The sequence below is a fragment of the Vipera ursinii genome, assembly GCF_947247035.1.
Source record: "Vipera ursinii genome assembly, chromosome: 1".
NCBI classification, from domain to species: Eukaryota; Metazoa; Chordata; class Lepidosauria; order Squamata; family Viperidae; genus Vipera; species Vipera ursinii.
Genome location: NC_139512.1, coordinates 17,066,470 through 17,080,960, shown reverse-complemented (window position 1 = coordinate 17,080,960; position 14,491 = coordinate 17,066,470). Strand labels below are relative to the sequence as shown.

At 53.7% G+C, this 14,491-nt stretch overlaps 1 protein-coding gene across 1 annotated transcript in view; it reads left to right on the top strand.

Moving 5' to 3' along the window:
* The window catches only part of KCNN1 (potassium calcium-activated channel subfamily N member 1), a 34,475-nt gene extending 23,947 nt beyond the window's left edge, over positions 1-10,528 (top strand). Inside the window, exons 4-10 of the mRNA XM_083350363.1 lie at positions 2,492-2,587; positions 3,457-3,875; positions 4,814-4,955; positions 6,062-6,172; positions 6,793-6,920; positions 7,974-8,043; positions 9,208-10,528. Coding sequence (XP_083206489.1) covers positions 2,492-2,587; positions 3,457-3,875; positions 4,814-4,955; positions 6,062-6,172; positions 6,793-6,920; positions 7,974-8,043; positions 9,208-9,492 — 1,251 coding nt within the window. The 3' untranslated portion in view covers positions 9,493-10,528. The remainder of the gene's footprint in view (positions 1-2,491; positions 2,588-3,456; positions 3,876-4,813; positions 4,956-6,061; positions 6,173-6,792; positions 6,921-7,973; positions 8,044-9,207) is intronic.
* Positions 10,529-14,491: the final 3,963 nt, after the last annotated feature.

Sequence of the window (14,491 nt, the reverse complement as noted above, 5' to 3'; positions counted from 1 at the left end):
AGGAAACCGCCCCAGTAGCAGAGGAACAAAAGATCAACTCCGAATAGACAAAATGATCTTGGAAAACTGCAAGAAAAGGAAGACCAACCTGAACGTGGCATGGATTGACTACAAAAAGGCATTTGACTCTCTGCCACATGACTGGATAATCAAGTGCCTAGAAATAACAGGAGTCAGTAGAAACATCAGAAAATTTGTGCAAAGATCGATGGCACAATGGAAGACACAGTTGCAGGTCAATGGTGAGAGACTGGGAGAGGTTAATATCAAGAGAGGAATATTTCAAGGAGATTCATTATCACCACTACTATTTGTTATATTGCACTGTTTCCTCTGTCAACGACACTGAATAACTCAGGACATGGCTATCAAACATCAAAAACATCTGCCAGACTATCCCACCTCCTTTACATGGATGATCTGAAGCTGTATGGAAAAACATCATCTGAAATAGAATCGCTGCTGAACACTGTCCGTATATATATAGCCAAGGTATTGCAATGGAGTTTGGCTTGGACAAATGTGCCACACTTACTTTCAAACAAGGAAAAACAGTGAAAACTGAAGGAATCAAGATGCTCCACGGAAACAACATTAAGAGTCTGGATGAGGGAGATTACTACGAATACTTGGGTATCCTTCAAGCTGACAACATCAAGCACACTGAAGTCAAGAAAAGGATTAGAGGTGAATACCTCAAGAGAGTGAAGAAGATCTTAAAGTCCAAACTCAATGGAGGAAATACCGTGAAGGCAATCAACACATGAGCAATTCCAGTCATTAGATACACAGCTGGAATAGTGGACTGGACTCAAGCAGAACTAAGAGCAATGGATAGGAAGACCAAAAAAATAATGACAATGAATCATGCCCTTCATCCACGCGGTGACATTGACAGATTCTATCTACCAAGGCAAATAGGTGGACGTGGAATGCTGCAAGTACATCAGATAATGCCTCCTTAAGTATCACCAGCTGCCTGCAATTAGTACAGGTTCTCATCCCACCAGGCTCAAGGTTGACTCAGCCTTCCATCCTTCCCAGGTAGGTAAAATGAGGACCCAGATTGTTGGGGGCAATTAAGCTGACTTTGTAATAATGCCGCTTGGGGGGGGGGGTGAAAGCCCTAATAAGCAGGCATATACATAGAATGAAGGCTACTGCTAAGCACATTGATTATTGTGCTTTAAATTGTAAGCCGCCCTGAGTCTTCGGAGAAGGGCGGGATATAAATGGGATTAAAATAAAAAATAAATAAATAAGATGGTTGAAGAAGAAAAAATGGCTTTGGAAGAATATCTGAAGGACAATGACACACTGAAATTAGTATATTGGAAGATCTGCAAGAAATATCATTTGCCTGTAAGCAAGAACTGGTGGGATCATAAAATAGAGAAAGTCATAGAAAATGATAAAGTTAAAACTGCTCTGGGACTTCAGAATTCAAACAGACAAGCTTCTGCAACATAAAAACCCCGGACTTAACAATTGTCGATAAGAAAGACAAAAAAGTCTGGATGGTGAACACGGCAGTGCCTGGAGAGAGCAGAATAGACGAGAAAGAACTGGAGGAGATAACAAAATACAAAGACCTAGAAATAGAAATAGGAAGACTGTGGCAAAGGCAAGCAAGGGTAGTAGTACCAATAGTCGTAGGCGCCTTGGGTGCAATCCCAAAACAACTGGAGCACCACTGGAACACCATCATCGGCATTGACAAATTCGCCATGAGTCAATTGCAAAAGGCGGCCTTACTGGGAACTGCTTCCATCCTGCGAGGAGATCTGTAATACCATCCAACATCCACATCTGCCTATCCCAGGTCCTTGGTAAGGACTCGAGAGGTAGACAAAAATGCCAAATCCAGTCTGAACATCTGGCTGTGTTGTTCTTGTTGTTGTTGTTGTTGTTGTTGTTGTTGTTGTTATTATTATTATTATTATTATTATTATTATTATTATTATTATTATTATTAATGTGCCATTAGTGCCAGTCAATTTGAGTGTTCACTTGACTGAGTTTCTCTCCCTCCCTCCCTCCCCTCCTCCTCTCTCTCCCCCTCCCTCTTCCACCTTCGTTCCCCCTCCCTCCCTGCCCCCCTCTCCCTCTTCCCGTCTTTCTCCTCTTGAGTGCCAAGCTGAGGCCTTGGTCCTCCCCACGAGGTCCCCAGAGTAGACCCATTCTGGCTTTGCTAATCCAGGCTGTACCCTAACCCAGCAGCCTTGACTGACAGCATGGGTCGCTTTGGCAGGTCTTGCTCAGGATAGTCCCCTCCCCCTCCCACTGATTCTCTCCCAGCCGTGGGGCTGATGTGGTGGGGGAGGGGAGACCCCTTTGCATGTGAGGCAGACCAAGGAAGAACTACATCCTGAAGTTCACCCATCCCGGTCTTGGAAGGCTCGGAAGGCTCAGACGGGAGCCCCTCTGGGGCGGGGGGGGGCTTCCTTCCTGCCTGACTCCCCCTCCCCTCCCTCTCTCTCTCCTCCGCCAGGATTCCTCCTACTCCTTTGCCCTGAAATGCCTCATCAGCCTCTCCACCGCCATCCTGCTGGGGCTGATCATCATGTACCACGCCCGGGAGATCCAGGTGAGGCACCTGCCGGGAGGGAGGGAGGGAGGGGCTGCCCCTATTCCCCACCCCCGATCTGGGAGGAGATGCTTGGCCAGCCATGGGCATCTGGGGGCCCCCCTGGGTTGAGGGGATGGGGGGAGGAGGAGCGGAGGGCTGGGCTCCCGGGCCTGCCCAGCTACCAAGGGGGGGGGGAGATGGGATTGGGGGAGGGGCCGGTCCAGGAAGAGGCAGGCGGTCCAGCGGGGCTGCCCCTCACCCTCTTCCCAGCTCTTGGCCCAGGTGGGTGCCAGGCAGGCGCCAGATGCTTCTGCTGTGGGCCAATGCCCGGGCTGGGGGGCAGCTGGGGTGGGTGAACCCCTAATACTGTAACCGGGAAGCACCATGAGCTGCTCTGAATGAAGCTCTTGGGATCGGCCAGATCCGGGCGCCTCTCTTGGCCTTCCGGGGGGGGGGCAGCTGCTGGGATGCCGAGGGCCAAGGTGTCGCCCGGGCTTTGCCTGTCCCCGGCCTTCCCTTTGGCCCTGGTGACTTCGGCTCGCTGCCCTTCCCCGCTGCACAGGCAGTCCTCAGCTTACGGCCAAAATTTCTGCTCCTAAGCAAGATGTTTTTAAGTGAGTTTTGCCCCATTCTATGGCCTTTTGTGCCACCGTTGTTAAGTGAATCGCTGCAGTTGTTAACTTAGCAACAGGGTTGTTAAGTGAACGTGGCTTCCCCCATTGACTTTGCTTGTTCAGAAGGTCGCAAAAGGGGATCGTGAGACCCCCGGGACGCTGCGACTCTCATAAAGGTGAGCCGGTTGCCAAGCGTCCAAATTCTGATCACATGACCACGGTCGTAAGTGTGAATAATGCCCCCCCCGACCATCCCCCTCTCCCCCCCTCCAGCTGTTCATGGTGGACAACGGGGCGGACGACTGGCGCATCGCCATGACGTGTGAGCGGCTCTCCTTCATCACGCTGGAGCTGCTGGTCTGCGCCGTCCACCCCATCCCCGGGCGGTACGTCTTCACCTGGACCACCCGCCTGGCCTTCACCTATGCCACCTCGGAGGCCAGCACCGACGTGGACATCACGCTCTCCATCCCCATGTTCCTGCGCCTCTACCTGATCGGGCGGGTGATGCTGCTGCACAGCAAGCTCTTCACCGACGCCTCTTCGCGCAGCATTGGCGCCCTGAACAAGATTAACTTCAACACCCGCTTTGTCATGAAGACCCTCATGACCATCTGCCCGGGCACCGTCCTCCTGGTCTTCAGCATCTCCTCCTGGATCATCGCCGCCTGGACCGTGCGCGTCTGCGAGAGGTAGGAGCCCCCCCCACGGCCGGAGGGAGGCCAGGCGGAAGCCCAGACGCGCCCAGCAATGGAGTGGGCGCGCAGGCAGGGTGGGCAAACCTTAGGAGCCCCCGTCTCTGTAAGGGCTCCCTTGTCTGTCAAGGCCCCTGAAGTGACGGTCCTGCTTTATAACACCTTGGTAAGGCCAGACTCAGAACTCAGCATCCAGTTTTGGTCACCACAATGTAAAAAAGAGGTTGAGACTCTAGAAAGAGCGCAGAGAAGAGCAACAAAGAAGATTAGGGGGCTGGAGGCTAAAACATATAAGGGACGGCTGCTGGAATTGGGTATGTGTAGTTTAATGAAGAGAAGGGTGAGGGGGTGACATGATAGCAGTGCTCCAGTATCTCCGGGGCTGCCCCAAAGAAGAGGCAGTCAAGCTCTTCTCCAAAGCGCCCGAAGGCAGGACAAGAAGCAACGGAGGGAAACTAATCAAGGAGAGAAGCAACCTAGAACTAAGGAGAAACTTCCTGACAGTTAGAACAATTAACCAGTGGAACTACCTGCCTCCGGAAGTGGTGAATGCTCCAACACTGGAAGTTTTTAAGAAGAGACTGGACAGCCATTTGCCTGAAATGGTATAAGGTTTCCTGCCTGAGCAGGGGGATGGACTAGATGACCTCCAAGGTCCCCTTCCAACTCTGTTGCTCTGTTATTTGAAGATCTGGGCCTGCTGCTGGGTTGGACTCCAGTACCTACGATGCCCAGCCAGCATGCCCAGATCATAGGGCAAGGCGAAGACTCGCACCCAGGAGGCGAGCTGCACCAGGCAGGGCATCTCCGTCCGGGGAAGGCCGATGGTGGGGTCCTCCGCAGACCTCGGGCTGTTTGTCGGTGCGTGTGCGCGTGCGTGTGTGCGTGCGTGAGGTGTGACGCCCCCTCTCCCTCTCCCTCCCTCCCTCCCTCAGGTACCACGACAAGCAGGACGTGACCAGCAATTTCCTGGGTGCCATGTGGCTGATCTCCATCACCTTTCTCTCCATTGGATATGGGGACATGGTTCCCCACACCTACTGCGGGAAAGGGGTCTGCCTCCTCACCGGGATCATGGTAAGGCTCCGGAGCCAGCAGGCTGCGTTGGATGGATCCCTAAAAGATCATCTAGGCCAGCCCAAACGTTCCAGGTGGCCCCCGGTTTTTTAAAAAGTGCCTCTTTGAGCAAGAGGCTGCTTGATCAACAGCTGTTGTGAGGAAACTTGTTTACAACGTGTGTGAGTGTGTGTGTGCGTGCGTGAGAAGATTATCACCACCAACAGGGCAGCCTCAGTTTGTCTCTGAGACGTTTTTCCAAAATCTGATTTTTCCACCCATACTTTGAAATGGGGCGCTCCTCTGCATTCTGCAGCCCCCCCCCCCGACCCCCAGCCTGGTTTTCTTCTCCCAAGAATTTCACTCCAAACCCCAGAAGAGGCTGGAAGGACCTGCAAGTGGGGTGTGCGGGGGTGTGTGTGTGCCGGGGGGGGCAAGAGGGGGCACTGCACTGTGTTTCACGTGGAAGGTTTCTGCAGATTACAAGGAAATTCAAACCTCCCTGTAGGTAGAAATCTAACCTAGCAGGATTTGAATTTCCCCCAACAGATTTTTTTTGCCCATTACCTTTCCCCCACTATCCTGATAGTCCTTAACTTACGATCACTCATTTAGTGACCATTTAAAGTTACAGCACAGTTGAAAAAAGTGGCCTGACCGTTTTTCACACTTGTGACCATTGCAACCTCCCCACGGTCACACGATCAGAATTCGGACGCTTGGCAGCTGACTCATACTTACGACGGTCGCAGAGTCCCAGGGTCGAGCGATCCGCTTTTGCGACCTTCTGACGAGAGAAGTGTTACCCACTGAACAATTGCAGCGGTTCACTTAAAATTTGAAATCCCCCTCGCGCTCCGTTGCAGCCCGAAATTTCAGCCCTGCTGGATTCTGTTCTGTTTTCCTGGCATGCTAGATTTCTCCTTGCAAGGGACTTTAAACATTCTTGAGAAAGCAAAACAAGAGGGCAAACGGCTCAACTTACGCAACTGTAACAAAATTGGCACATCCCTCGAGGATACAACGAGACGCCTTCTAAGCAAGAAGGGGGGGTTGGGGGGGTCCCCCGTTCTTGCCTCTCTCTGGGGGGAAAGGAGACCTTTCACTCTCCTTGTGTCGTGTTTCAGGGTGCAGGGTGCACAGCGCTTGTGGTTGCCGTTGTGGCCCGGAAACTGGAACTCACCAAAGCCGAGAAACACGTCCACAACTTCATGATGGACACACAATTAACAAAGCGGGTAAGACCAAGAGGAAGGGGTCCTCTGTCCTGGCCCAGGCTGAGTGCATTGGCCCTTTGGAAGCCCGGTCTCCCCTGGGACAGATCCACTGGGATCTGTTCCCAATCCCTCCTGACTTTGGCCCTGGACATTGGGATCACCCACAACTGTGGGGCGCCCCACTGCTGGGTCTTTCCTTTGGGGTCACTCAGAGAGCCTGGAAAGCCCGTCTGGCCCCTTCGCTGCCCTCTGGAGACCCCCTTTGCGTGTGCAGGAGTAGGCAGCCTCGGCTCTTTTGTGACTCCTGGACTTCAACTCCCAGAATTCCTGAGTCAGCTGTGCTGGCGAGTCATAAAAGGGCCAAGTTTGAAGACCCCTGGCATAGACATTGAACCTTTTGCTTCTCCCTACTTCTGGGGGTTTTTTTGGGTGGGGGGGTCTCCACATAGCCCCACTTGGGATCTCTTGAGAAGGGAGCACCCCCTCAAGACTTTGGGAGCCCCTCCCTGGCGAGGTCATGCATCCGTGTGCACCGAGGGAGGAAAAGGATTCTGCGGGGCCCGTTTTGTTCTCCTCCCTTGTCCATTCCGTGGGGGGGGCTTTCCCTTCTCACTTTGTGGGCCCCCCCCCACCCTCCCCAGGTGAAGAACTCGGCGGCCAACGTGCTCAGGGAAACGTGGCTGATCTACAAGCACACCAAGCTGGTGAAAAAGCTCGACCACGCGAAGGTGCGGAAACACCAGCGTAAGTTCCTCCAAGCCATCCATCAGTAAGTCCTCCTGTTTACCTGCTTCCTGCGCCCCCCCGCCCCACCTCGCCCCCCCTTCTCTGCCACGCCTCCTCCCCATTGATCCGGAGAACCCCTCTGAATGGCTGTGCCTAGAGGGAAGCGGGTGGGATTTGGTCCATAGGATGCCTCCCCCCCCCGCCTGTTCAAGGCAGGTGTTGGGAACTTGGCCCCGCCCAGCATGGTCCAGAAATGGGGGGGTTGTTCCCCCAAATTGGGGACTGCTGCCTCCAGCGCTTCTTGAGGGCCCAGTCGGGTGGTGAGGCCGCAGCTCAGTTGGGGGGGCAAAGGGGGGCGGGCAGGGAATTCCTCCATCGTGCAGGGCTGTGGGCAGCTGGTCAGCCAGGGTTCAGCGGGCAGAGAAGCCCCATCGCTGGCCTTGGCAGAGCTTGACCCCAGAGCTCTGGGCCCTGTGCTGAACAGGGGCGTGGATGGCAGGGCCAAGTGGTCCTCCTCCATTGGCATCTTCTGCCACGTGGGTGAACCTCGGAGGGGAGGGGCTGGGGTGTGCGTGAGGGCTGTTTGCAACATGTTTCTGAATGGTGAACTGGGGCCATGGAGGACTCCGCTACCCCTGTGGCTGTCCTCCAGAAGAGAAAGCTGGAGTGGGCCTTTCTTTTCCCTTTAAATGTGGGTTCGTGGGCAGCGTCCTGAGTGGGCAGGACGGCCAGGCAAAGCCCTCTTCCCCGGCAGTTTGGGCTGTGCATTCAGAAGCTCTGCTGGTTCTGCAGCCTGGGGGGGGTGTCAGGAGCGGGGTGCCAGGGAAGGACCCCCAAAGGGTGCCGAAATTAGGGAAAATAAAAGCAGACAGGCAGCTGGGGAAGAAGTCTTGGGGAAGGGGTGGTTCTCCCCCCCTCTGCCCTCCCCGGAGGCAAGGGAGGGGGGGCTCCCAGGACATACCTCTGAACCCGGGGACTGGGTGGTGCCTGCAGGGGGGAGGGAAGCTGCTCCTCGCTCCCTCCCCCTCCCCACCTAGTTTGCCGCTCAGTCCTGGTGAGGAGGAAGAGGAGGGTGACCCCGGATGTTGCTTTCCAGGTTAAGAAGCGTGAAGATGGAGCAAAGGAAGCTGAGCGATCAGGCCAACATGCTGGTGGATCTATCCAAGGTCTGTGGGGAATCTGAAAAGGCCGGAGGGGGTTTCTGCCTCCCCCCGAGTTCTGGTGGTGGGGAGGGCTCCCCCAGGCTGCATGCCTAAGTCACTTGGTCACCCCAGAGGGACTTTCCCACGGGGGGCCGTGCCGGATCCGGAAAACAGCCCTTTGGCTTGAAGGTGGGAGAATTCGAATCCTCCCACCTTTGCCCAGAGCAGCTTTATGGAATCCAGTCTGGGTCAGTCACTGGGCCCCCCCTGTTTGCCTCCGTTCACTTTATTAAATATTTGTTTTGGGGGGTGTTTCTAAACCACAAAAGTTTAGCTTGTTCCCTTAATCGGTAACAGCCAAGTTTGAAAAGCTTTCCTGTTTGTGTTGTGCGTGCCACGACATTTTTTTAAGAAAAACCAGGTGGAATTTTGATCAACCATCATCTTTGCCATCTTGACTTTTCTTGGCCACGCTTTGCCGATGCCCCCCTGACCCCCACATTTCTTAGGAACTCTGTTGTCACTGCCATCATTGTTCCCAGGTGTGTACCCCACTCTCCCCTCCTTACCGCCATCCCTCTTAGTCGCTGATATCTTAATTTTCAGATCCGTCTTCCTTGTGGCAGCACACAATCTGTCTAACATTCAGCGCGAGTTCCTCAGCTTCCTTCGTTTAAGCACATCCTGCCCTGCTTTTTAAACAAAATTATAGGGTTGGCAGGGACCTTGGAGGTCTTCTAGAATCTAGTCCAACTCCCTGCTCAGGCTGGAGACCCCAGACCATTTTAAACAAATGGTTGTCCAATCTTTTCTTAAAAACCTATTTGTAGCGTTGTATGGCTTCCTATTTGTTTTTGAATAGGATCACGTTGAGGAACTCGACAGATCAAACAATTCAGCTATTAAATCTTTGGGAAATCTTTAGGGGAAGGTGGGGCAGGGATGTCTCAGCCATTAAACCATTTCAGGTCAGTTCGGACGGATCCTGAGGGGGCGAAAGGGACGGCTGGCAGGAGGGGGATGCTGCGGTGACAGGACTGTGCACCGCTTAGCAAGCGAGCTGCAACCGCTGCCCCTCTTCCCCCGTTCCCCTCCACCCCTGAGACTCTGTATGCTCATAAGGGGAGCCCCACAAAGAAAGCCCCAGTCTATCCATGTGCAGGTAACCTTGTTTCTCTTCCTCGGCAGACCCAGAACATCATGTACGACATTGTGTCCGAACTGCAGGAGCGCAACGAAGACCTGGAGAAGCGCATCACTGCGCTGGAGGGCAAAATTGACACGCTGGGGTTCACCCTGCACGCGCTGCCCGGCCTCGTCAGCCAAGCCATCTGGCAGCAACAGCACCAGCACCGGGCCCTGCCCCCCCGGGGCTACGGCGCCTCCCACGGCTCCGAGCGCTCGCTCTGGACCCCCACGCAGCGGCGGGAGTCTCCCTCCACCACCCCCCACACGTCCTCCAACAGCGGGTGACCAGTGCCGGACCCCCGGAGCAGCTCTGCTCCCTATGGCCATCGTGTGGCCGGATTGCCTCTGCGCTTTTTTTCTGGAAAGCCCCCGAAGTACAGCCACCTCCCCCCACCCCGAGTGCCAGGTAGAGAGGGAGGGCTGGCTTGTCTTTGGCTCGGCCTGGAGAAGAAGCCACCGTGCCAGGCCAGTTCCAGTGCAACATTTGGCAAAGCTTTGGGGCAGGGAGGGGGTGGTCTTGGTAGAAATAATGCATGTTCGAAGGAAGGAAGGAAGGAAGGAAGGAAGGAAGGAAGGAAGGAAGGAAGGAAGGAAGGAAGGAAGGAAGGGGGGAAATGGTGGGTAGCCTCAGATTTTCAGTTTGAAGAAGTAAGGAAAAATCTGAGCACTCTCAGGATGGGGGCTGCCTCCTTCCCCCTGGGCACTGTAGGGAATGGATCACAGCCTGCGGGGAGTGACATCGCTGTGTGTGTCACGTGACTTGATTTGAACCAGACCCCTCGGCTTCCAGGGAGCGCAGGTGGGCAGGGTGGGCACTTTGCTTTTTATAATAAAACGGAAGGAATATCTTTTGGGTCAGCCTCGAAGTGCATCGCATCACTCGGCATGATGGGCATTCCAGGTTGTTGCCCTGGATCAGGGGTAGGCAACCTTGGCTCTTTTATGACTCCTGGACTTCAACTCCCAGAATTCCTCAGCTAGCCATGCTGAGGGAAAAGGGAGAGGTTTCCATGCTGAGCCATGCTGGTTCAGGAATTCTGGGAGTTGAAGTCCACCAGTCATAAAAGAGCCGAGGTTGCCTACCCCTGGCCTAGGTGTACCCCACGGACATGTCTTAACAGCATGAAAAGGGGTGGCAGCCCTGGCAGAATTGAGTGTTTCAAGGAACAGTGAATTGACACTACCTCTGTGTGGTTGTTGTTGTGGTTCGTTCATTGTTGTCGATGTAGATCTCAACACTATTAGTTACGTTAGAACTGAATGGGGGGGGGGTGGTCCAGGCCGCACAAAATGTCTTGGCACCTCTCAGCAGACCGGTGGAAATGGCAACGGGGGGGGGGGTAGAAGGGATGGTTTGGGTGTGCCACTCACAAATGCAGCTTTGTGCACGCATACTCACTCATCACTTCCACGGCCCGGTTCCAAATGGGTTGTGGTGCAGCACCGGGCCACAGACCCCTGTCCTGGCACATGTTGGGCAAGGGACAAATGTGTAGGTGCCACAGTTGTTTTATTGCTAGCTCTAGACAGCTCACACGTGCTTCCGCAGTGTGGTTTACTCCGTAGGTTTGACAGCCCTTGTGGATGAGGCCATGCCGGCTAGGGTGCTTTCGTGCCAGCGTTTCCCAGGGGGTTGTGTCTGTGTCCAACAACTTCAGTGAGGCCTTTAAGTGTCTTTGTGAAGTTTCTTCTCCCCTCCATCTGAGTGTTTTAAAAAAAAAAAGCTGCTTGGGTACGCACTTGTCTGGCACGTGGGTGGCATGAGCCCTCCACCAGTCTGTGCTCTCACCAGCCGCACGTGGGCAGATGGCAGGCCTGCTCTTGAGAGAAGTTCGGTCTCTGCTGCTTCGTCCCGCCAGCTGATGCCCATGCAGCCATGCGGAAGTGGCTGAGCTGTCTTGCGTGTCTGACACACGATCCGCATCCCACAGGCACAGAGAAAGAAAATGATTCCCACAGCTCTGCAGACCTTCCGTTCTGTTGCTGGGTGGATTCCTCAAGCACAGTCTCCCGAGAGCACAGCTTGGCTCTTGCGCAATTCAGCTCAGTCTCGGCGGTCACTGCTCAGGACACGAGTAGCCAAGGGCGCTGAAGTGGTCTGAACTGCCTTTCGATTGTGATTGTGGTTCCTTTATGTGTTGCATGAGGAGCAGGCTGGTGCTTGGGTCTTTGTTGGTGGTGAGTCCAAAGTTGCCACAAACCGTAGAGAATTGCCCATACTGACAGGCACTGGGGGGGCCCAATCGCTGACAGAGAGGAAGCCTCCTAGTACAATTTCCTTCACTTTGGGGACGGTGTGAAGTCTCCTAGGTTGAAGAGCCGGGTACTGTGGAAGCTGACGCCCACCGGAGCATAGAAAAACTCAGAGAAGTAGTGCAATATCGGAAGACGGGGAGAGACCTGCGGTCGGATGTGACTGAATAATCAACCTTCCCAGACTGAAGAGCTTCCCGTCCATTCTGTAGCTGAGGCTGATTCCAGCATGGCTGTCCCGAAAGGCATCATAAGACGTGGAAGTAAGCATCGTGCTGAACAGCGTGGGTGCCAGCACAGCGCCCAGTTAGCGCCATTGGGGACTGGGAATGCCTGGGATGATTCTCCACCATCCAGCACCCATTGGCCGTCCAGGAACGGGCACACCCTCTGAATGAACTTGCTGGGTGTCCTTGACATGCACCTCGTGGGCTTTGGTGAGGTCATCATGCATTGAAGGCTTTGGTGAGGTCAACAAGGATTGTTACGAATCATATAACTGAAAATCTAACCCAGCAGTAGTTCATCCCTGTTAAGCGCTTCTGGGATGGCTTAGTTCACTGCAATACTTGTTTTGCAGCTGTCTTTTATGGTACTCTTTAAATTTGTATACTGTTCTCTTTGTAAGGAAATTACTAGTCTACGTGGACAGATTGCTTATCTAGAGTCTCTAGTCTGTGCTCTCCAGGCAGAAATTAGGTGCCCAGCTCAGCCCTTCTCTTCTGTTGAGCTGTCCCGTTATCAGCCCCCTTGACCACAAAGACCCTGCAGGAGGAGGGCAGTGAACTGGCATGGGAACTGGCAGGATGACCGCCAGGCAGCTCATATATCACAGGCGTATTCTTAAGGTTCAGGAACACCCAGTCTTGGTTCCAGGCATAGAGAGGTTGTAGCATTTGAGTGAGCCGCTGATGGTGAGCAAGCACAGGTCCATACTGTCCCAACGGCTTAAGCCCAAAGCGCCAAGTCCACCACCCGATGAGTCGTGGAACAATCCCCGGTTGGAGATTATGACGGGCAGCTGGTGTACCGGAACAGAAGCGGAAGCTTTAGCCTAATGACGAAGGTTGGCAGTACAGGCAGGATGTCCGTATTTTGCAATTTTGAAGTCCCGGGCCCCTCTCGCCCAATAGCCGGAGACCACAGAGATCTCAAGGACCCGTAGTGGGTTCATTCTGTGCACAATCAGGTCCTGTTTGATGAAAGGTGAACCGGATGGGATGATGGGTTCCACCAGGAGCAGGTTCTTACTTGCATGGGAGCTATTCAAGGCACTGACGTACACCATTGTGTCATGCACATCTTGCACTGTGGGTGAGTTCCCAGACATGCAGGGCCTTTGATGGTTTCGGGGGGCACGGCAGGCTCCTCCGTGGCACTTGTCGGTGACTTGGCAGTAAGTGCCCTGTGCACCCCTTTACTTGGTGTGGAGTAAGAGGCTCCTCGGCTGGATGTCCCATAAGTACAGGTGGGAGAGCACCTGGGGGGTGGGAGAACAACAGCCGCACATGACTGGCTGTGTCAACATTTGGAATACTCTGCTCTCAGCCTCTGATAAGTTTAAGAGCATATTCCTCCACTCAGCTCATTCTTTTGCTTTTCTGGTGACGACTTTAGAGTTCAGTTTGCACGGCTTGTTAAGCTTCCACCGCGTGGAGCGAAAGGCATCTTGTTGCAGGATGTCAATCACCGTGGTGGGGTCCAACACAGTCTTCTCAGGCTGGGCCTTCTGCAGAAGTGGGATTGAGGTGGAGAATCAGGGGACACCCCCCCCTCAAAAAAAAACCCCTCCATCTTTGACGTTGGCATGGAAGTAGCCCAGGGGAGTGCCCTTCGGTAGTCACAGCCAGCGTCTCACCGCCGAGCGAACCAGGCAGTGCGGTTTCTTCAGGATGTGCTGCCTGTGATCTGGTGTGACCTCGTGTGTGAATTTGGGCACCGAATGCGTCTTCAGCAGCTTAAGCCCTTGGTGTGGTTTAAGCGGTGCTTCTAAGAGCTCTTGCAGCAAAGTGTCCAGTTTGGAGACGCCGGTGTGAGAGGCTTCGTAGGACCATTTTATGTTGCTTCTGTCAGCACACCCCTCCTCCCTACGAGGGTGCAAAAGGAAAGGCGACATCCTTCAATAGGTCAGAAGGCATAATATTTACGTGCAATTATTTACAGATTCAGAATGAGAAAACTGCCTGAAATCTTATCTGACGGGAAACAGAGTACACAAATCACTGCAACGAAGCAGCAGAAACGTTTGCTGCTACCTGAGTTGTTATCTCCTGACCCACAGCCTACGTTGCTTATTCAGCAGTCATTGGGGCAGTTGTCAAAAACAAGCCTACCGTTGCCCAAGGTACACAAAAGAAAACCTCGATAAGCCTGAAATAGTTCAGAACAAGGAGGCAAAACTGAAGTGGAAAAAGAACAGCTAACACCACTGGAGAAAAAGCGCAGGTAGCCAGAAGACTCTTCCGCACCCAGGTTCCACAGACGCCCCAAAATACACAGGAGCAGGATCCCCTCGCACCCGATCGCTAGTCCAAACTAGCAAAAACCCTGCAGAGGAAACTCAAGACACCCGGTCAACAACTCAACTCAACTCCCCAGAACAATTTTTCCAATGCATCAAACACACGACGATCAACAAGGAAGAAATCAGGGTCTCCTTCAACGTCTCCGCCCTCTTCACCTGACATCGACCTGGCTGAACAAACCATACACCACCTCCTCACCGAACACCATACCCACAAAGCGGAGGCCACCACAGAGCACGTGGCCACGTCCACAGAAACCATCGTGAAACTCCTGGATCTATGCCTCAACACAACACACTTCAAGCTCAATGGGAAAACGTACCAGCAAGTGCAAGGCCCCCCCGATGGGATCCCCCATATCAGGCCTCATAGCAGAAGCATCATGCGGCGACTTGAATCCGTTGCTCTACCCACCATCCAAGATTCCGGATACGCTACGCCGATGGCACCTTTGTCCTCATCAAACGCTCCCAAATTGAAGAAACACACCGCCTACTCAGTACCAC